The following is a 24323-nucleotide window of genomic DNA, read 5'->3' on the forward strand; positions in this document are numbered from 1 at the left end:
GTGTTTTATTCATAACCCTGAGTGTTCCATGAAGAAAAAGATATCAAAATCATCACTACACTGATGCTTTGAAATTACAATTGATCTTTATTTCATTTTGTTTTTTTGTGAGGAAGATTAGCCCTGAGCTAACATCTGTGGCCATCTTCCTCTACTTTATATGGGACGGCCGCCACAGCATGGCTTGACAAGTGGAGCATCGCTGCACGACCGGGATCCGAACCTGCGAACACTGGGCCGCCGAAGCGGAGCACGCGCACTTAACCACTGTGCCACCGGGCCGGCCCCTCACTACAGTTTCTAAAGCAGATGTCACCTCCTCCTGGCTGGAGGTTATCAGCTCCCTAACCTTGAAAACAGTATAAGGGTTGCCTAAGGATACCCTGAAGCTGGCTGATCCTTAAACAACTACTAGACAGTAGTAGATAATCCAGTCTGAAAACTGAATTGTGAAAGGGAAGGAAATCCAAATGTAAACCTCACATTTTAATCATTTACTGCTTATCATCTTCTCTTATATACACTAACTCACTTATAAGCAGAAATTATTGAAACTGAGAGAAAATACCATATTTCAAATTTTCACATTTTACCACGTAACTCTAGGTGATAAACGGTATAATATTCTTGACAGAGAAAAGCAGACCAGGATTTGAATAATGACCCTTTATCCACAACAGTATTGTTTTAGAGTATCTTCTAGTTTAGAAAGTTGCCATATTTGAAAAACAATTTTCAACGAACTCTAATACTATTACAAAGGGAAGGGAATAAACTTAAACGAAGGCTTAGTCTGTATTTATCTACACTGTACAAATAAGGAACTGAGATCCTAAACACTGAAAACCCTGTCCTAAAAAAGAAAAAGAAAACTCAGAGCTCTTAAGTGGCATGGCTAGGACTGGAACTCAGACTTAGTTAATTCTTCCTATAACATTAACCCTGAAATTTGATTATTCAAAGGTGCTTACCATAGGTCCATTTTTATGACTGAAGTTCTAAAAATCTAAGTTTTCTAGTAGATTGATGATAAATCAGTTTTTACTGGACTATTTTACACCTCAGATTGTATCAAATTAAAATTGTAATTACATTATTTTAAATTGATACGATGCAATTATTTCCTTTCTGATACCTAATCACTACCATATCTCACATATTTCTCCTTTTAACATATAAAAGGAAACAGAAGCTATACAACTTATAGGACAAAATCTTTGCAACCTTAATTAGGCAGATTTCTTACATATGACAATTAAAAAAAAGCCCAACCCAGAACAGAAAAAAATTGATAAAATGGACTTCATCAAAATTAAGAACTTCTGCTCTTTGAAAGATACTATGTTAAGAAAAATGAAAAAGACAAGCCATAGACTGGCAGGCAATACTGCAAAACACATATCTGTTAAAGGACTTGTATCTAGAATATACAAAGAACTCTTAAAACCCAATAAGAAAACAACAGAATTAAAAAAAAAAAATAGGCAGAAGACATAAAAACACTTCACTAGGAAGATACACAGATGGTATATAAGCATGTGAAAAGCTTCCCAGCATGTGAAAAGCTTCCCAACATCATTAGTCATTAGGGAAATGTGAATTAAAATCATGAGATACCACTATTAGACTAACTAAACAAACAAAAATAAAAACAAAAACACCTGACAATACCAAGTGCTGGGGGAGAACTCAGAGCAATTGGAGCTCACATACAATTGTATTTTTTTTTAATTCTCATACAATGCTGATAGGCATACAAAATGATGTGGCCACTCTGGAAAAGTTTGGCAGTTTCTTATAAATCTAAGCATATACTTCAGATACTATCCAGCAATCCCACTCCTTGATAGTTATCCAAGAGAAATTAAAATATATGTTCATGCAAATGTTTACAGCAGCCCTTTCCATAATCTCCCAAAACTGGAAACCACACAAATGTCTTTCAATTGGTGAATGGCTAAACTGTGGTACATCCACATAATGGACTACTCAGTAATAAAAAAAAACTACTGACACACACACACACACAGGGAATTGTTCTAACGTGTATTAAGCTAAAACAAATTTTTTAATAAAATAAAATGTATTATGCTAAGTGAAGGAAACCAGACTGAAAGCTACCTACTGTATATTTCCATTTATAATATATTTTCACAAAGGCAAACTGTCAGTGCTTTCCAGGAGCTGGGGTTGAGGGGATAGGCTGATTATAAAAGAACACAAGGAAACCTTCTGAAGTGTCGGAAAATACTGTATGTTGATTGTGGTAGTTTTACATGACTGTGTGCATTTGTCAAAACTCAGCACACTATACTAAAAAAAGGATGAATTTTACTGTATGTAAATCATACCTCAGTAAGCCTGATATGAAGGAAAAGAATAAGAAAAAATGCAATAATTATGCAAATGATTTGTTACAAGTGAATTCTAATGGATATGAATTTGTAAGCACAAATCTAAGTGTAGACTGTCTCATCTCAATTAAAGAAAATTATTTTAAAGTACTCTTTTAAAATGTTTGTTTACTTCGCACTAGGCATACATACTATTTTATAATGTACCATGGTATTAGCATTATTTTTGTTTCAGTAAAATAATTATCTAAATAAAAGTACTGCGTGTACATTAGCTTTTTTCTGAAACCACTTTCATTAACTTCTAAATGGGCCCAATGTTTTCATGTGCCAAGAAACACTTTTTGTATCATTCCTTTGTTATAACTGAATAGAAAACATTGCTCTTATAAAATGTATGAAGTAAAGAATTTACTACTAAAGGCTTCATGGTTGTAAATGTTTCAAATCTCTGGAATACCATGATCCACTTACACTTCCATTCCACTTCAGAAATCTCAAGAAAACAGCCATTAAATAGCTCTTTGCTACATTACAGACGCAGGTGAGTGTTTGGAAGTGAGAGGAAGGATGGAATGAAAGCTATTTTTCTTGTTGACTAGGGATGAGAACACGAAGCAGTTCCAAACTAGGCTCCTTCTGAGGAGCATACCACTCTACTATTACAGCTGAAACCTATGCAAGTTCATTAGTCCAGATTACATTTTAACTCCCTTTACAAGTTCTTTTTTCCCAGTTCAGTAGACTCAGGGACTTCAATGCCACTGAGAAACAGCCACTCCCATTTGTATAGCACATGCATTACACAAGGCATTTTCACATGTATTCTCTCTCAATTCTCAGCAAGACCTGTGAGAGAGTTTTTTGTTTTTAATTTCCATTTTACAGATGTCAAAACACACTCAGAAGGTTGTATTAGTTGTCCAAAGATCACACAAACCAGTTAAGTGGCAGGGCCAGAATGCTGTTTCTTACTGTTCTGTGTATCCATTAGCATCTACTACAGTATGAAGACAGACAACTCTATGGGAATCTATACCCAATGATGTCTAAAAATATTATCAATACCTTTGAAAACTAAAATGTAAAGATAAAGTATACAAAAAAGAACCCATAAAAATATCATTCTGAAGTGAAAATCGCACGGTAAAGAATCTTATCATGAAAAAAAGGTAAAACAATGTTTTGAAAGACAAAGGCTAAGGAACTGTTTTATAGGGTGGCAATAAAGTCTGGAAACAGGTACTATTACTTTACATGTATATTAATGTAACACTAATAAACCATTTATTATATACTCTCCTGGGGTTCCAAACTTGGTAGCCATTGTGTATATTAAAGGACATTAGGTAAAGAGGCTGATTTTTTGACAACTAAATGCAGAATGAGATCCCGGGTGGGAAAAAACCAAGGCCATTACTGGAACAACTGGGGAATTTCAATATGGATATATATTAGACAATAGCACTGAATCAATGTCTAATTTCCTGAATTTGAGAATTGTAATATGTAAGAGAAAGTCCTTGTTCTTACGTGACACGTATTTTAAGTATTTAGGGATGAAGGATTATGATGTCTTCACCTTACTCAAATGGTTCAAAAAAATGTGTGGGAGTGACGTCAGCATCATGGTGGAGTGAGCTTCCCCCATTGAACTCTCCCGCTCTTAGACGCAACAAAAAGGACATTCATATTCCAACAGCAGCTATTTTCAACACAGGGTAAGTCTGAGGCACCCAGGCAACCATATACCCAAGGACGGAGGTGCTGGAATCCCCAGAGGAAGTGGAAGGAGGTAAGGGGACCTCCTTTCCTTCCCCAAGGACTACGACCCAGAGAATGAGACCACGTGGCTCTCAGAGGAGGGGGAGGGGCAGCTTGCCGTGTGAAAACCGGCGCTCTCCAAGACCCCTTACAGCCTGAGGGGTCCCCCTATGGAGGCAGCGGAACTGTCGTGAGGGTAGTTTCAACAAGCTAGCCCCTCAGGCTAGCAGAGAGGACAGCAAAGCAAGAAACCTCTGAGATGGGAGAGGCGAAAGTAAGCTCCCCTCCCCCACCCGGCCTGCCCGACTGGTGCTTCAGCACAGTGGCGGTTCAGCTCAGCCCCGTCCCCAGAGGCAGCGGCACCCAGACACCCGGGCTCCACCAGCAGGGGCAATGTGACTGCACCCCATCCCCTCAGTCAGTGGCCCCCAGGTGCCTGGGCCCGACCAGCAGAGAGGCGAGCCTGTGCCCCCGCACCAGAGGCAGCAGCAGGTCAGGCCCCACCACACCACAGCCCCAGCTGCTCTGGATGGACCAAGCCACAGCCCCAGCTCCTTTGGCTGGACCGCCCCCACCACCCCTGGCTCCAGTGGCTTGGGCATGGCCTGTGCTCAGGCTCCAGCTGACTTGGCACCAGCAACTTTGGCCCGCTGCACTCCAGTTCCAGCTTCTTTGGCCCAGAGGCACTCCAGCTCCTCCTCCTTTGCCCCAGCACACTCCAGCTCCTCCTTCTTTGGCCGAGTGCACTCCAGTTCCAGCTTCTTTGGCCCAGCGCACACCAGTTCCAGCTTCTCCAGCCCAGCGGCGCTCCTGCTCTTCCTTCTTTGGCCCAGCGGTGCTCCAGCTCTTCCTTTTTCGGCCCAGCACGCTCCAGTTCCAGCTTCTTTGGCCCAGCGCGCACCAGTTGCAGCTTATTTGGCCCAGTGGCGCTCCAGCTCTTCCTTCTTCGGCCCAGCAGCGCTCCAGCTCTTCCTTCTTCGGCCCAGCAGCGCTCCAGCTCTTCCTTCTTCAGCCCAGCGCGCTCCAGTTCCAGCTTCTTTGGCCCAGCGCACATCAGTTGCAGCTTCTTTGGCCAGTGGCGCTCCAGCTCTTCCTTCTTCAGCCCAGCGCACTCCAGTTCCACCTTCTTCGGCCCAGCGGTACTCCAGCCCCTGCTTCTTTGGCCCAGCGGCACTTCACTTGCAGCTGCTTCAACCCACCCACACACGAGCCCCAGCTACTTCAGCATAGCTGCGCTCCAGTCTCAGCTGTTCCCATGCTCCAGCTCCAGTTGTTCCCACACTTCACCCCCAGCAGCCTTCACTCAGCCATGCGTCAGATCAGCCAGGGGCTGACGAGAGTGCCTGAAGATTGAGGCAGGCCAGAATACACAGCCCTTGACCCCCACTCAGTGGCAGCAAGAGAAAACTGTGACCATGTATTTTACCTATGAGGAAAAGTAAGCCAACACCGACAGGCACCATGCAAAGATATATTAAATCTCCAGACCAAAAGGAAAATGACAAGCACCCAGAAGTCAACCCGGAAAGCACAGAAATGTATAACCTTAACAACAGAGAATTCAAAATAGCCATCATAAAAAAGCTTAATGAAATACAAGAAAACACAGACAGACAATTCAATGAAATCAGGAGTTTCTTCACAAAAGAGATTGAAACTGTAAAAAAAAAAAAAACCAATCAGAAATCTTAGAGATGAAAAACACAATAGAGGAGATAAAGATAAATCTGGAAGCCTTAAGCATCACAGCTGACAATATGGAGGAAAGAATTAGCAATATTGAGGACAGCAATGCAGAAATGCTCCAGATGGAGGAGGAAAGAGAACTAAGACTAAAAAGAAATGAAGAAACTCTCTGAGAAATATCTGACTCAATTAGGAAAACCAACATAAGGATTATAGGTATTCCAGAAGGAGAAGACAGAAAAAGGAGCAGAGAACTTGTTCAAAAAAATAATATCTGGGGGGCCGGCCCGGTGGTGCAAGCGGTTAAGTGCACGCGCTCCACTGCGGCGGCCCGGGGTTCACCAGTTTGGATCCCGGGCGTGCACCAATGCACCGCTTGGGAAGCCATGCTGTGGCGGCGTCCCATATAAAGTGGAGGAAGATGGACATGGATGTTAGCCCAGGGCCAGTCTTCCTCAGCAAAAAGAGGATTGGCAGATGTTAGCTCACGGCCGATCATCCTCACAAAAAGAACAAATAAATAACATCTGAGAACTTCCCAAACCTGGGGAAGGAGCTGGAAATACCAGTGAATGAAATAAACAGATCTCCTAAATATATCAACATGAAAACATCCTCTCCAAGGCATATAGTAGTAAAGCTGGCAAACGCCAATGACAAAAAAAAAATATTAAGGGCAGCTAAACAAAATAACAAACAAAGGATTTCCTATCAGGCTCTCAGCCGATTTCTCGACAGAAACTTTACATGCTAGGAGAGAGTGGAACGATATATTCAAAATTCTGAAGGACAAAAACTTTCAGCCAAGAATACGCTATCCAGCAAAAATATCCTTCAGATATGATGGAGAACTAATAAATATCCCAGATAAACAAAAGCTAAGGGAGTTCATTGCCACAAGAGCCCCACTAGAAGAAGTGCTCAAGAATGCCCTCATCCCTGAGGGAAAAAAGAGAAAGCAATTCAAAGTTTTGAACAAGGAGGAAAATAGGACGACAGAACCAGAAAAATTGCAGTCCTCTATCAAAATAGATTAGCAAACACTTAAATATAAAACCAAAGATCAAGGGAAAGTAAGCACCAAGCATAAATATAACCTCATCATGTTAAACACGAACTCACAACACAAGAAGGAATAAGATGTGACAACAATAACTTAGAAGGGAAAGAGGAAAGGGATCGAATCGACTTACTCTAAGGGAATAAGAGGCCATCAAAAAATGGACTATCACGAAAAAATAAACAAGTGGGACTTTATCAGACTAAAGAGCTTTTATAAGACAAATGAAACCAGAATCAAGATGAACAAACAACCAACCAGCTGGGAGAGAATATTTGCAAAACATACATCTGACAAGGGGTTGATCTCCATAATATATAAAGAACTCACACAATTGAACAACAAAAAAACAAACAACCCGATCAAAAAATGGGCAGAGGAAATGAACAGACACTTCTCCAAGGAAGATATACAGATGGCCAATAGGCACATGAAAAGATGCTCAACATCACTAATCATCAGGGAAATGCAAATCAAAACAACACTAAGATACCACATCACGCCCGTTAGAATGGCTATAATCACCAAGACAAAAAACAACAAATGTTGGAGAGGATGTGGAGAAACAGGAACCCTGATACACAGCTGGTGGGAATGCAAATTGGTGCAGCCTCTATGGAAAACGGTATGGAGATTCCTCAAAGAATTAAAAATAGAGATGCCCTATGATCCAGCCATCCCACTACTGGGAATCTATCCAATGCACCTGAAATCAACAATCCAAAGAGGCTTATGCACCCCTATGTTCATTGCAGCATTATTCACCATAGCCAAGAAGTGGAAGCAACCTAAGTGTCCCTCGACTGACGATTGGATTAAGAAAATGTGGTGTATATATACAATGGAATACTACTCAGCCATAAAAAAAGACAAAATCGTCCCATTTGCAACAACATGGATGGGCCTGGAGCGTATTATGTTAAGTGAAATAAGCCAGAAAGAGAAAGACAAACACTGTATGATCTCACTCATATGTGGAATATAAACCAACACATGGACAGAGAAAACTCGACTGTGGTTACCCGGGAAGTGGGGGTGGGGGGTGGGCACAAGGGGTGAAGGGAGTCATATATGGGGTGATGGACAAACAAAAATGTACAACCCAAAATTTCACAATGTTAGAAACCATTAAAATATCAATAAAAGTATACAAAAAAAAAAAATGGACTATCACATCCACAAGATTTTTTATACAAACCTCATGGTAACCACTAACCAAATAATCAGAACAGAATCACACACGATAAAGACAGAGAAAACTAAGAGAACCACCATACAGAACTACCAAACTAAATTGCTAGTCCAAAACACACGGGATGAGAAACAAAAGAAATGCAAAAGAACCAGAAAATGAACGATAAAATAGCAACAATAAGCCCTCCTATTATCAATAATTACCCTAAATGCAAATAGACTGAACTCTCCAATCAAAAGACACAGAGTGGCAGGATGGATTAAAAAGCAAGACCCAACAATATGCTGCCTTCAGGAAACACATCTTAGCACTAAAGACAAGCACAGGCTCAGAGTGAAAGGATGGAAGACAATACTCCAAGCTAATGGCAAACAAAAGAAAGCAGGTGTTGCCATACTCATATCAGACAAAGTAGACTTCAAGATAAAACAGGTTAAGAAAGACAAAGAAAAGAAGGGAAATATATAATGATAAAAGGGACACTCCATCAAGAAGACATATCACTTATAAATATATATGCACCCAACATAGGAGCACCAATGTACATAAAACAACTATTAACAAACCTAAAAGGAGAAATCAACAACAACACAATAATAGTAGGGGATCTTAACACCCCACTTACAGCAACGGATAGATCATCCAGACAAAAAGTTAATAAAGAAATATTAGACTTAAATGAAAAACTGGACGAGATGGACCTAGTAGACATATACAGAGCACTCCACCCAAAAACAGCTGACTACATATTCTTCTCAAGCGCGCATGGAACATTCTCTAGGATAGACCATATGTTGGGAAACAAAGCAAGCCGCAATAAATTTAAGAAGATTGAAATCATAACAAGCATCTTTTCAGACCATAAGGCTATGAAACTGGAAATGAACCAGGAAAAAAAAACTGGGAAAGTGACAAAAATGTGGAGATTAAACAACATGCTACTGAACAACCAATGGATCATTGATGAAATTAAAGGAGAAATCAAAAACTATCTGGAAACAAACGAAAATGATAACATGCCATATCAAACCATATGGGACGCAGCAAAAGCGGTCCTGAGAGGGAAACTCATAGCGATACAAGCCCACCTTAACAAACAAGAAAAAGCCCTAATAGGCAACCTTAAATTACACCTAACAGAACTAGAAAAAGAAGAACAAACAAAGCCCAAAGCCAGCAGAAGGAGAGAAATGATAAAAATCAGAGCAGAAATAAATGATATTGAGACCAAAAAAACAGTAGAAAGGATTAATGAAACAAAGAGTTGGTTCTTCGAGAAGATAAACAAAATAGACAAACCCTTAGCCAGGCTAACTAAGAAAAAAAGAGAAAAGGCTCAAGTAAATAAAATTAGAAATGAAAGAGGAGAAATTACAACGGATACCATGGAAATACAGAGGATTATAAGAGAATACTATGAGAAATTATATGCCAACAAATTGGACAATCTAGAAGAAATGGATAAATTCTTAGACTTATACAACCTCCCAAAATTGAACCAAGAAGAAATGGAGAATCTGAATAGACCAATCACAAGTAAAGAGATTGAAATAGTAATCAAAAACCTCCCAAAAAATAAAAGTCCAGGACCAGACGGCTTCTCCAGTGAATTTTACCAAACATTCAAAGAAGATTTAATACCCATCCTCCTCAAACTATTCCAAAAAATAGAGGAAGATGGAACACTTCCTGAATCATTCTATGAGGCCAACATCACCCTGATATCAAAACCAGACAAAGACAATACAAAGAAAGAAAATTACAGGCCAATATCGCTGATGAACATTGATGCAAAAATCCTCAACAAAATATTGGCAAACCGAATACAACAATATATTAAAAAGATCATACACCATGATCAAGTGGGATTTATACCAGAGACCCAGGGATGGTTCAACATCCGCAAATCAATCAACGTGATACATCACATCAACAAAACAAAGAATAAAAACCACATGATCGTCTCAATAGACGCAGAGAAGGCATTTGACAAGATACAACATCCATTTATGATAAAAACTCTCAATAAAATGGGAATAGAAGGAAAGTACCTCAACATAATAAAGGCCATATATGACAAACCCACAGCTAACATCATACTCAACGGGGAAAGACTGAAAGCCATTCCTCTGAGAACAGGAACGAGGCAGGGCTGCCCACTCTCACCACTCCTGTTCAACATAGTACTGGAGGTTTTGGCCAGAGCAATTAGGCAAGAAAAAGGAATAAAAGGAATCCAAATAGGTAACGAAGAAGTGAAACTCTCACTATTTGCACATGACATGATTGTATATATAGAAAACCCTAAAGAATCTGTTGGAAAACTGTTAGAAACAATCAACAACTACAGCAAAGTTGCAGGGTACAAAATCAATCTACAAAAATCAGTTGCATTTCTATATGCTAATAATGAACTAACAGAAAGAGAGCTCAAAAAGATAATACCATTTACAATTGCATCAAAAAGAATAAAATACCTAGGAATAAATCTTACCAAGGAGGTGAAGGACCTATACAATGAGAACTACAAGACATTATTCAGGGAAATCTACGATGACATAAAGAAATGGAAAGATATCCCATGCACGTGGATTGGAAGAATAAACATAGTTAAAATGTCTATATTACCTAAAGCAATCTACAGATTCAATGCAATCCCAATCAGAATCCCAATGACATTCTTCACAGAAATAGAAAAAAGAATACTAAAATTTATATGGGGCAACAAGAGACCCCGAATAGCTAAAGAAATCCTAAAGAAAAAGAACAAAGCAGGAGGCATCACAATTCCTGACTTCAAAACATACTACAAAGCAATAGTAATCAAAACAGCATGGTACTGGTACAAAAACAGACACACAGATCAATGGAAGAGAATTGAAAGCCCAGAAATAAAACCACACATATACGGACAGCTAATTTTCGACAAAGGTGCTAAGGACATGCAATGGAGAAAGGAAAGTCTCTTCAATAAATGGTGTTGGGAAAACTGGACAGCCACATGCAAAAGAATGAAAGTGGACCATGTGCTATCGCCATTCACAAAAATTAACTCAAAATGGATCAAAGACCTGAAGGTGAGACCTGAAACTATAAAACTCATAGAAGAAAATATAGGCAACACACTATTTGACATTGGGTTTAAAGGAATCTTTTCGGATGACATGCCTACCCAGACTAGGCAAACTAAAGAAAAAATAAACAAGTGGGACTTTATCAGACTAAAGAGCTTTTATAAGACAAATGAAACCAGAATCAAGATGAACAAACAACCAACCAGCTGGGAGAGAATATTTGCAAAACATACATCTGACAAGGGGTTGATCTCCATAATATATAAAGAACTCACACAATTGAACAACAAAAAAACAAACAACCCGATCAAAAAATGGGCAGAGGAAATGAACAGACACTTCTCCAAGGAAGATATACAGATGGCCAATAGGCACATGAAAAGATGCTCAACATCACTAATCATCAGGGAAATGCAAATCAAAACAACACTAAGATACCACATCACGCCCGCCCGTTAGAATGGCTATAATCACCAAGACAAAAAACAACAAATGTTGGAGAGGATGTGGAGAAACAGGAACCCTCATACACAGCTGGTGGGAATGCAAACTGGTGCAGCCTCTATGGAAAACAGTATGGAGATTCCTCAAAGAATTAAAAATAGAGATGCCCTATGATCCAGCCATCCCACTACTGGGAATCTATCCAACGAACCTGAAATCAACAATCCAAAGAGGCTTATGCACCCCTATGTTCATTGCAGCATTATTCACCATAGCCAAGAAGTGGAAGCAACCTAAGTGTCCCTCGACTGACGATTGGATTAAGAAAATGTGGTATATATTTACAATGGAATACTACTCAGCCATAAAAAAAGACAAAATTGTCCCATTTGCAACAACATGGATGGGCCTGGAGCGTATTATGTTAAGTGAAATAAGCCAGAAAGAGAAAAACAAACACTGTATGATCTCACTCATATGTGGAATATAAACCAACACATGGACAGAGAAAACTGGACTGTGGTTACCCGGGAAGTGGGGGTGGGGTGTGGGCACAAGGGGTGAAGGGAGTCATATATGGGGTGATGGACAAACAAAAATGTACAACCCAAAATTTCACAATGTTAGAAACCATTAAAATATCAATAAAAAAAAAAAAAAAAGACACAGAGTGATGGGATGGATTAAAAAACAAGACCCAACAATATGCTGCCTCCAGGAAACACATCTCAGCTCTAAAGACAAACACAGGCTCAGAGTGAAAGGATGGAAGAATATACTCCAAGCTAATGGCCAACGAAAGAAAGCAGGTGTTGCGATACGAATATCAGATAAAGTTGACTTCAAGATAAAACAGGTAATGAGAGACAAAGTGGGGCAATATATAATGATAAAAGGGACACTCCACCAAGAAGACATATCACTTTTAAGTATACATGCACCCAATACAGGAGCACCAAGGTATAAAGCAACTATTAACAAACCTAAAAGGAGATATTAAAGTAGGGGATCTTAACACCCCACTCTCATCAACGGACAGATCATCCAGATGGAAAATAAATAAGGAAATAATGGACCTAGATGAAAAACTAGATGAGATGGACTTAATAGACATATACAGAGCACTCCATCCAAACACAGCAGATTATACATTCTTCTCAAGCGCCCATGGAACATTCTCAAGAATAGACCATATGTTGGGAAACAAGGCATGCTTATATAAATTTAAGAAGATTGAAATCATAACAAGCATCTTTTCAGACCATAATGCCATGAAGTTAGAAATCAACTACAAGGAAAAAACTGGGAAAGTGACAAAGCTGTGGAGACTCAACAACATGCTACTAAACAACCAACAGATCATCGATGAAATTAAAGGAGAAATCAAAGCATATCTGGAGATGAATAAAAATGAAAATACACCGTACCAACTCATATGGGATGCAGCAAAAGCGGTCCTGAGATGGAAACTCATAGCAATATGGGCCCACCTTAACAAACAAGAAAAAGCCCAAATAAGCAACCTCAAACTACGCCTAACAGAATTAGAAAAAGAAGAACAAAGCCTAAAGTCAGCAGAAGGAGGGAAATAATAAAAATCAAAGCAGAAATAAATGAAATTGAAATTAAAAAAACAGTAGAAAGGATCAATGAAACAAAGAGCTGGTTCTTGGAGAAGATAAACAAAATTGACAAACCCTTAGCCAGACTCACCAAGAAAAAAAGAGAGAAGGCTCAAATAAATAAAATTAGAAATAAAAAAGGAGAAATTACAACAGATAACACAGAAAAACAAAAGATTATAGAATACTATGAAAAACTATATGCTAACAAATTGGACAATCTAAAGAAATGGATAAATTCCTAGACTCATACAACCTCCCAAAACTGAATCAAGAAGAAATAGAGAAACTGAATGGACCAATCACAAGTAGAGAGATTGAAACAGTAATCAAAAACCTCCCAAAAAATAAAAGTCCAGGACTAGATGGCTTCTCTGGAGAATTTTACCAAACATTCAAAGAAGACTTAATACCTATCCTTCTCAAACTATTCCAAAAAATAGAGGAAGATGGAACCCTTCCCAACACATTCTACGAGGGCAACATCACCCTGATACCAAAGCCAGGCAAAGACAATACTAAGAAGGAAAACTACACAATATCCCTGGATGAACATAGATGCAAAAATCCTCAACAAAATACTGGCAAACCGAATACAGCAATACATTAAAAAGATCATATACCATGATCAAGTGGGATTTATACCAGGGACACAGGGATGGTTCAACATCACCAAATCTATCAATGTGATATACCACATTAACAAAACGAGGAATAAAAACCACATGATCATCTCAATAGATGCAGAGAAGGCTTTTGACAAGATCCAACATCCATTTATGATAAAAACTCTCAACAAAATGGGTCTAGAAGGAAAGTACCTCAACATAATAAAGACCATATATGACAAACCCACAGCCAACATCATACTCAATGGGGAAAAACTGAAAGCCAGCCCTCTGACAACAGGGACAAGACAAGGGTGCCCACTCTCACCACTCTTATTCAACACAGTACTGGAGGTTCTGGCCAGAGCAATTAGGCAAAAAAAAAGGAATAAAAGGAATCCAAATAGGCAACGAAGAAGTGCAACTCTCGCTGTCTGCAGATGACATGATCCTATATGTACAAAACCCTAAAGGGGCCGGGCCGGTGGCGCAAGCGGTTAAGTGTGCACGCTCCACTGCAGTAGCCCAAGGTTCGCCGGTTCGGAACCCTGGGCACGCACCGACGCATCGCTTGTCAAGCCATGCTGTGGCAGCGTCCTGTATAAAGTAGAGGAAGACGGGCACGAATGTTAGCCCAGGGCCAGTCCTCCTCAGCCAAAAAATAGAGGAGGATTGGCAGATGTTAGCTCAGGGCGAACCTTCCTCACAAAAAAATAAAAAAAGAAAGAAAACCCTAAAGAATCCATTGGAGGGCCGGCCCCGTGGCTTAGCGGTTGGGTGCACGCGCTCCGCTGCTGGCGGCCTGAGTTCGGATCCCGGGCGCGCACCGACGCACCACTTCTCCGGCCATGCTGAGGCCGTGTGCCACATGCAGCAACTAGAAGGATGTGCAGCTATGACATACAACTATCTACTAGGGCTTTGGGGGGAAAATAAGTAAATAAATAAAAATTAAAAAAAAAAAAAGAATCCATTGGAAAACTATTAGAAATAATCAACAACTACAGCCAAGTGGCAGGGTACAAAATCAACTTACAGAAATCAGTTGCATTTCTATATACCAACAACGAACTAACGGAAAGAGAACTCAAGAAGACAATCCCATTTACAATTGCAACAAAAAGAATAAAATACCTAGGAGTAAATAAGAATAAAATACCTAGGAGTAAATTTAACCACGGAAGTGAAAGACCTATACAATGAAAACTATAAGACATTACTGAGTGAAATCAATGATGACATAAAGAAATGGAAAAATACTTCATGCACTTAAATTGGAAGAATAAACATTGTTAAAATGTCCATACTACCTAAAGCAATCTACAGATTCAATGCAATCCCAATCAGAATCTGAAGGACATTCTTCACAGAAATAGAACAAAGAATACTAGCATTCATATGGGGCAACAAAAGACCCCATATAGCTAAAGCAATCCTGAAAAAGAACAAGGCTGGAGGCATCACAGTCCCTGACTTCAAAACATACGACAAAGTGATAGTAATTAAAACACCATGGTACTGGTACAAAAACAGACACACAGATCAATGGAACAGAACTGAAAGGCCCGAAATAAAACTTCCTATCTATGGGCAGCTAATCTTTGACAAAGGAGCTAAGCACATATAGTAGAGAAAGGAAAGTCTCTCCAATAAATGCTACTGGGAAAACCAGACAGCCACTTGCAAAAGAATGAAAGTAAACCATCTTCTTTCACCATACACAAACATTAACTCAAAATGGATCAAAGACCTGAAGCTGAGACCTGAAACTATAAAACTCCTGGAGGAAAATATAGGTAGTACACTACTTGTCATCAGCCATAAAGGGATCTTTTTGAATTCCATGTCTACTCAGACAAGGGAAACAAAAGAAAAAATAAACAAGTGGGACTTCATCAGGTTAAAGAGCTTCCACAAGGCAAATGAAACCAGGATCAAAATGAATAGGGAACCCACCAGCTGGGAAAAAATATTTGCAAACCATATATCTGACAAGGGATTAATCTCCATAATATATAAAGAACTCACACAACTGAATTAAAAAAAACAAACAACCCAATCAAAAAATGGGCAGAGGAAATGAACAAAGACTTCTCCAAAGAAGATATACAGATGGCCAATAGGCACATGAAAAGATGCTCAACATCACTAATCATGAGGGAAATGCAAATCAAAACCACACTAAGATATCATCTTACACCCATGAGAATGCCTAGAATCACCAAGACAAAAAGCAACAAATGCTGGAGAGGCTGTGGAGAAATGGGAACCCTAATCCACTGCTGGTGGGAATGTAAACTGGTGCGGCCTCTATGGAAAACAGTATGGAGATTCCTCAAAAAATTAAAAATAGAAATACCTTGTGATCCAGGTATCCCACTATTGGGTATCTACCCAATGAACCTGAAATCAACAATCCAAAGAGGCTTATGCACCCCTATGTTCACTGCAGCATTATTCACCATAGCCAAGACATGGAAGCAACCCAAGTGCCCCTCAACTGCTGAGTGGATAAAGAAGATGTGGTATATATATACCATGGACTACTACTCAGCCATAAAAAAAGACAAAATCGTCCCATTTGCAACAACATGGAGGGACCTGGAGGGTATTATGTTAAGTGAAATAAGCCAGAAAGACAAAGACAAACAGTCCATGATTTCACTCATATATGGAAGATAAACCAACACACGGACAGAGAGAACTGTTTGGTGGTTACCAGGAGCTAGGGGGGTGGGGGATGGGCACAAGGTGTGGAGGGATGCACTTATATGGTGACTGATAAATAATAATGTACAAAAAAAATTTCACAATAAAAAAAATGTGTGTGAGCATGTGTACAGAGAAATCAAATGACAAAATGCTAACTGGTGATCTAGATGAAGATTATACAGTGTTCACTGTTATTATTCTTGAACTTATAAGTCTGAAATGTCAAAAAATTGACAGAAGATAAAAGGTAAAACTTTAAATTTTTTCTGTTTTCTTCAATAGCTATTAGACATTTCCAACAAGATCTTTTGTAAGAAACTGAATTAAAAAATCAGATATATTCTTTTCAGTGCTTCTATAAATAACTCTAGCTGGAATCAAAGAGTATTTGGTGGTTTTTAAAAAATGGTATACAACATGGCACCATGGGCCGGCCTCACGGCTTGGTGGTTAAGTGCACGCGCTCCGATGCTGGTGGCCCGGGGTTAGGATCCCGGGCGCGCACCGAGGCACCACTTCTCCGTCCATCCTGAGGCCGAGTCCCACATGCAGCAACTAGAAGGATGTGCAGCTATGACATACAACTATCTACTGGGGCTTTGGGGGGAGAAAATAAATAAATAAAATCTTTAAAAAAAAAAAAAAAAAACATGGCACCAAACAACACATAATGTATCCAAGGAATAGCTCATACTTTATTAGGTGCTATGAGAATTTTAGTAAAATTTACATACTGTCCTCTATTTTTAAGGAGCTTAAAATTTGCTAAGAAATAGATAAAATTCAATGTCCAATTCCTATGGATCATTAACAGTATTCTAAACACTGAGTAAACTTGCTATCAGATAGTACACATTTAACTAAAATTCTAATTCACTTTATTTATTTTTTTGTGAGGAAGATCAGCCCTGAGCTAACATCCACGCTAATCCTCCTCTTTTTTTGCTGAGGAAGACGGGCTCTGAGCTAACATCTATTACCAATCCTCCTCCTTTTTTTTTTTTTCCCCAAAGCCCCGGTAGATAGTTGTATGTCATAGCTGCACATCCTTCTAGTTGCTGTATGTGGGACGTGGCCTCAGCATGGCCCGAGAAGTGGTGCCTCAGTGCACGCCCAGGATCCAAACCCGGGTCACCAGTAGCGGAGCGTGTGCACTTAACTGCTAAGCCACGGGGCCAGCCCTTTTTTTTTTTTGTGAGGAAGATCAGCCCTGTGCTAACACCTACCAATCCTCCTCTTTTTTTTTTGCTGAGGAAGACTGGCCCTGGGCTAATATCTATGCCCATCTTCCTCCACTTTATATGGGACGCCGCCACAACATGGCTTGACAAGCAGTGCGTCAGCGCTCGCCCGGGATCTGAACTGGCAAACCCCGGGCCGCTGCAGCGAATCGAGTGCACTTAACTGCTTGCACTACCGGGGTGGCCCCTAATTCACTTTAATATATAGGGTTTCACTATTAACTGTTTCTCCCCCCCTCCTAAAAGATTTAAAAAATTTTTTATAATCTTAATATATTTCACTATGAATGCAGTGAGGTTGCATCATGTAGACATTTTATTTCCATGAATTCAACCATAAGCCCTCAGGGAGAAAAATTGAGGATTTCAACAGCATAGACACCATTCCACTAAACAAGCATACCTTCCCCAAGGAGCACTAAGCAAAAGTAGGAGAAGGAAGCTGTCCAGTTACATGTGCTTCTCTCCCTGTGTGCATCGTGCCAAGCTCTGATCACAGTATTTAAAGTGTTTTTGTGCAACAGAGCCCCTAACACAAGCCAACTTCTTCATCTGGTGCTCAACTAAAGAAATTTATTTTTCAAGTTTCTGAAGGAAAAACTAGCTATTTTACACTTCCGTGAGATGGAATGAATGTATATCATACTTTATGATCATTTTAAGTGATTTTTAAGGGTAATTTTAACTAAAACCTATTTTTTTGGTCACGTGCTAACTTCACAACCTAACTTGATCCCAACATGCAACTCGAACACAAGTGCACTCTATTTCATTATTATGGCAAGAACACGACACACTGTAAAGCAAGGATGACTTCTTTCTCAAGGCTATATTCAGAAACACATACCTGAAATCTAAGTCAACCCCATACATTTCTTTTTAGTTACTCCTGAGTCCCCCAACTTGCATTTTTTTCTCTGGATTATTATTTACCCTGATCTAACCCAACTTCTACCTTCTTCTACTCATAGAATCAGAGCCAGAAGAAACAGAAATCACATAGCGTCTTTCTCCCTCCAAGCTCATATAGCTATTGACTGGACACTTCCATTCAGTGAGTTCCATGTTACAACAAATTCCTTACTCTCCAACTAATATGAATTTTTACAGGAAGGTAAAAATTTAATTGTACAAAGCTTAAAAAAGACAATTTTAGGGGCTGACCCTGTGCCCTAGTGGTTAAGTTCAGCACACTCCACTTCGGCGGCCCAGGTTCAGTTCCTGGGCTCGGACCTACACCACTCATTGGTGGCCATGCTGTGACTCACACACAAAATAGAAGACGACCAGCACAAATGTTAGCGCAGGGCGAATCTTCCTCAACAACAACAACAAAAAACAATTTTTATAAAGTGATACTAAAACAACACAGTGAAACAAAGCATCTTCCTGGCATTGAGAATCCTCAGCACTAAGCTCTGAACCCTATTGAACAGAACGGTTTTAATACTTCTCAAAGATCTCCACAGGAACATGAGGGAATCCCATAAAATTGGGCCTCTTCCTTAAAAATTTTTTTTTAATACAATTATTTTCTAATTTTATTCTCTAATGTTGTATTTCTATAATCCTTATCTCTGACATTTTATATTTTAGCTCTTTTCTTTAAAATAAAAAACAGTATACAGATTTGAAATTTTTTTTAAAAAAGTGCAATAAATTTTAGAAATTCTATTTAAAGCTTTCGATCTAGATTTTCAAAAAATAAAACGGTGAAAATAATTTTTCATTTTCAGAATGAGGTATAAACACTGAGGGGTTCGATGTTGAGATTATTTGTCTAGCATCAGCCTAGACTAAGTCACAGATGCAAAAAGTTTCTGTGACGTCAGGATATAATTTCCTAAAGCCCACTTCTCCCTGGCATATACTCTTTCTTTTAAAAGATTAGTACAGAATGACAAATGTGTTTTATACTAAGATTTAAAAGGGACCTTTCAGATCTTTGACTTAAAGCCATAAATCTAAGAATCATGGTTTAATGACCTTAACTAAAGTGCAAAGTTCTCTTATAAAATTCTAACTAAATACGAAGATGTTGCTCACACAGAGTAGGAAGCGTTCTTTACTTTTTTGGCTTGCCTAACCAAAGTGCCTAAACTGGGACGAACAGTCTACCTTCATAATAAGGCTGACCTTCAAGCACCAAACCAGAGTTGTGTCATAACCTTTTTTTGATCATAGACCTCTTTGAGAATCTAATGAAAGCAAAGAGGCCTCTTCCCAGAAAATTCCACGTATGCACATACACAGAAAATTTTAATACAATGTCAAGGAAAGGGATCAAAGAATCTATCAATCCCAGGAAAATAACTGCTATCACCGATTACATGGGAAGACAGCCTTAAAACATAAAGCTTTTGGTATTCACACACACGCCACTAAGAATAAGAAGGGCATGAGACAGGCATCCGGAGTTTGAAGATGGAGGAGAAGGCTGCGATACCTTCTGTTCCGTGGCACCATAACTGCTCCCAGGCCACAGGTGCCTGGTTCAGCTAACTGTCCATCCCCGCTCTGCAACACCTTGAGACATGAGACCCTGTGCCATCTCATCCCTACCATGATCTACACCTTTTCTCATCTAGACACTGCAAGCTGCTTTGATCTACCTAAGCTATTGATAAGTAGCCATCCACACTGCCCTCTGATACCTTCAGTGACACAATGTACGGCTTCAGAAGGCAGGCCGTGCCAGTTTTAGGCAACGCTGAAGAATTATAAAGTGCTTTTCTTTTTTTTGTGTGTGAGGAAGATGAGCCCTGAGCTAACATCCATGCCAATCCTCCTCTTTTTCCTGAGGAAGACGGGCCCTGAGCTAACATCTATTGCCAATCCTCCTCCTTTTTTTCCCTTTTTCCCCCCAAAGCCCCAGTAGATAGTTGTATGTCGTAGTAGCACATCCTGCTAGTTGCTGTACGTGGGACGCCGCCTCAGCATGGCCAGACAAGCGGTGCGTCGGTGTGCGCCCGGGATCTGAACCCGGGCCGCCAGTAGCGGAGCACGGGCACCCAACCACTAAGCCACAGGGCCGGCCCCTAAAATTCTTTTCTAATTTGACTAGCCTGGTTTGTAAGTTCTGAACGCTGCCTTCCTGAATTTCTCCTCTATTTACTCGCTAATAGGTAACAAAATAGCTTACCATTCCAAGTATCTAATCCTAAAATCAGGAGCAAAAAACAGTTTAGCTCTGCTTTTACCAAACAGGAAAGTCAGAATTATGCTGAAAAGCACTCTCTATTTGGAAGCCAAAATACAAGATCAGTACTGGTTCAGTTGAAGAAAGACACAAGGTTTCCAGGTACACAGCACTTCCTACCTTGTTGGGCTTCTTTTCACTGCATAAAAAATTAAAAATGCATCAACATTAAAAGATGAAGATTATAGTTACTTAAAATTAACATCAGATCTGTCTGCAAATAGTTAATTCTCTATATTTCTGTTTATGCCTGTGATTTTGTAATAAACAGTTCTAATCAATGCAACATAAATACAGAAGCCATTACTTATTAATTAGATAAAGACTGGCTTTCACCAACCACAAGTTGTCTTGGTCACTTTCAACAGCTCCTTTTTCACAATCAGAAACATCTATTATTAAAACCAGTATATTAATAAGGTTCATTTTGCATATATAAAGCAATCTCTGATGCAAATAGTCGTTTCCTTTGAAAATGAAATATCAACAATTCTATTTGATATTTTCTTCCTTAAATAATCCCACACTAGTGCTGGACAAAAGAGATTCACAAATATTTTGCAAACAGTGACTGATTTAATCAAATCAGTTAAGAACAATGTTAACAACAAGTTAATTGTATAAACAATACACCAAAATCTCATTTTCAAAGGGCTACCCAGGGGGGCTCTCTTTCCTGGGCTCTCAGAGAGTCAAATAACGCAGTCCTCAGCGGAAGGGTATCTCGTAAGGAGTTTCTTTTGGCCCTTCAATTATTCACCTTCCCGCAGAGACACAAACAAGATCCACCTAAACGAATTCTGCCTTATTTTGCAAATTGCATCAAGGCACCATTTTGGAAACTGTATATGGAAGGTATACAACAATCCCTGGGTAAGAAATACATTTCCTGATAAGTAACTACTCCTCTACTTTTCCAGAATAGCTTAAAGAATGAATGCTGTGTTAAGATGCCCAAAAAAGCCTAAAAAGACAATGCCACACACATCGCCTTATCAGAACTATATTACATACAAAGGCACATTAAAGCTCAGCAAGACGGTCCTCCGAGCATTTATCTTGTGATAAAATCATCTACTGAATGATTTCAATTGATTCTTTCAGCTGAAAATGGTTTCACTATCATAAACAAAACATGTACTGCAAAATTTCTACACTTCATATTGTTGGATACCCTATTATGTAAAACTGAGTCAGTTTTAAATCAATCCAATATATATTTGTACGCAAGCAAATACTGTCAATCTCGAATTAGTTTAATAATGTCGGCTTTTTAACACAAAATTCTTTCACTAGCTTGTTGTTAAGATAAAATCGAAAGCTCGAAATAGCTTACTCAAAGCGCAGACTAGAGATAGTCAAATACTGCCCCACCCCTTCTAAGAGTGGATGACTGGAACATTTTAATACACTCCATCACGTAGTATCACAGCTCTAAAACCTTCGTATTGGCGCCAGAAGCTGCACATTTTCCAGTACAGTTTATTCTTAAATAGATTTTGCATCATCCTCAATAGCAAACGTCACCAACTTTCAAATACTCTACAGATAAATAGTTGATAATCACAAACCCTGTAATATCCCCCCCAACGTTCTCTTGTGCCTTCTCATTTCCTTTAACGTGAAGAATTAAGGAGTTTTCCCCAGTAACTACGCAATTAAGTTTATTAAATGGGAGGCTGCAATCACCATATTATGAATATTTCAGAGATTAACAAAACAAAAACAAAATACAAAGAGAAAAAGGTCTATTTGCTTAACTACTGAAAAGTCTTACCTTTTTCACATAGTATTTGCAAGATGCCAACCAAGATTTCCAAAATCCCCCTCCTCCAGCGTAAGTCTCCCCTCCCCCCGCCTGGAAGGTCGTTACTTGGACCCGGCCGAGATGCTACTCACCGAGCCTCTCCACCAACTTGAGCATCACCCCTCCGATGTGCACCTCCCCGGTCACTCTGAGGGTGACATCGCGGTCCAGGTCCGTCACATGCACGCTCAGTTCCCACGTCCCGTCCGCATAGCAGCCATCTGGCATCCTGATCCCGTCCAGGGCCATGGCTCCTTCCTGCGCGCACGGAGGAAATGGCTCTCGTAAGCGTCACTCCCCCGAAGGCCGGCAAATCCCACCGAGGTGGCAGTCGGCGCGGGGGGGAGAAAGCGGAGGGCCGGGATTTCCGCCGAATCCGGCGGCGAGCGGGACGGAATCATGCGCCCCGCGCCCCTTCCCTGCGGGCGCCCGCGCCCCGGCCCGCACCCCGGCCCCGCGCCCCCGCCTAGCGGACCGCGGCGGGCTTCACCTGCCGCCCGAGGGCCGCGCCGGCCCAGAGCGCCGCCCCGGGCTCAGCACCCGCCTCCCCACGCTCCCTCGGTGCCCGCCGGCCCGGCCCTCACCGCGCTCCTCGCGCTCCCGGCCGGAGGCTCGCGCGGCACAGGCGCGAGGCCGGCGGCGTCCGCTGCCTCCTCAGCCGCAGCGACTAATGGACTCCGGCCGCCGCAGCCCCTCTGCTGCCTGCCCGCGCTCCACCCCTGCTCCCCGCCCCTCAGTCCAGCCCGGCGCGGGCAGCGCTCGCGCTCCCTCCCCCGCCGCCGAGAGCGCCCAGGGCCGGCCGGCCCCACACCCCTCCCCCACGGCCGCGCTCAGGGCGGGGTGGGGGGCCCGAGCTCCGGGCGGGGGTGGGGGGACGGGGGGGGCGGCCTTGCTCGGGGCGGGGGTGGGGGGCCGCGCTCGGGGAGTGGGGGGTCGGAGGGGCCGCGCTCGGGGCGGGGTCGGAGGGGGGGGACGCGCTCGTGGCGGGGGGCCGCCGCCCTCAGGGCGGGCGACGGGGTCGGGACGGCCGCGCTCAGGGTGGGGTTCTGGGGGTGGGGTACCGCGCTCGGGGCGGGGGGCCGAGGGGTGGACGCCGCGCTTGGGGCTGGGGGAGGGTGGGGGCCGCGCCGGGGCGGGGCGGGGCGCGAGCTGTGCGGGGGAGGCGGAGAGGGGGGGGAGGCGGCAGCAGCGGCAATCAGAGCCCGCGGAGCCGCTGCCCTTTTATGGAAATGAAGGACCGGGCGCAGGGATGGAATCCAACATCCGGGCTCTCGGCGCCGGGACCTGAGGAGGGGGGCACGGATGGGCGGCGGGGTGCTTTCCGGGCGCTCGGGGCTTTGGCTTTGCGATGGCCCGGGGCGGTGGGTGTGTGCGCTCCCAGGCGGAGCAGGGGGCTTGTCCGTGAGACAGGGCCACAGGAAATTCCCAGGGCAAGGTCGTTTTCGGGGAACCAAGTCCCCCGCCCCCTCCCCACACCTGGAGCGAGTCCAGAAGTCTCCGGGCGGTGAGAGGTGCCGCACGCCGGGAGCTGGAGAGAGGGGTTCGGGGCGTAAAAAC

At 41.6% G+C, this 24323-nt stretch overlaps 1 protein-coding gene across 2 annotated transcripts in view; it reads right to left on the reverse strand.

Moving 5' to 3' along the window:
- The window catches only part of FERMT2 (FERM domain containing kindlin 2), a 92840-nt gene extending 69406 nt beyond the window's left edge, over nt 1–23434 (reverse strand). For both annotated transcript variants that reach the window (XM_058566925.1, XM_058566924.1), the window contains exons 1-2: nt 23351–23434; nt 22859–23024 (exon numbers count right to left, since the gene is read on the reverse strand). In XM_058566925.1, the coding sequence (XP_058422908.1) occupies nt 22859–23015 (157 nt within the window). In that variant the 5' untranslated portion in view covers nt 23016–23024; nt 23351–23434. The remainder of the gene's footprint in view (nt 1–22858; nt 23025–23350) is intronic.
- Between the last annotated feature and the right edge of the window lie 889 nt (nt 23435–24323).

This window comes from Diceros bicornis, chromosome 24 (genome assembly GCF_020826845.1).
Source record: "Diceros bicornis minor isolate mBicDic1 chromosome 24, mDicBic1.mat.cur, whole genome shotgun sequence".
In the NCBI taxonomy this organism is placed as follows: Eukaryota; Metazoa; Chordata; class Mammalia; order Perissodactyla; family Rhinocerotidae; genus Diceros; species Diceros bicornis.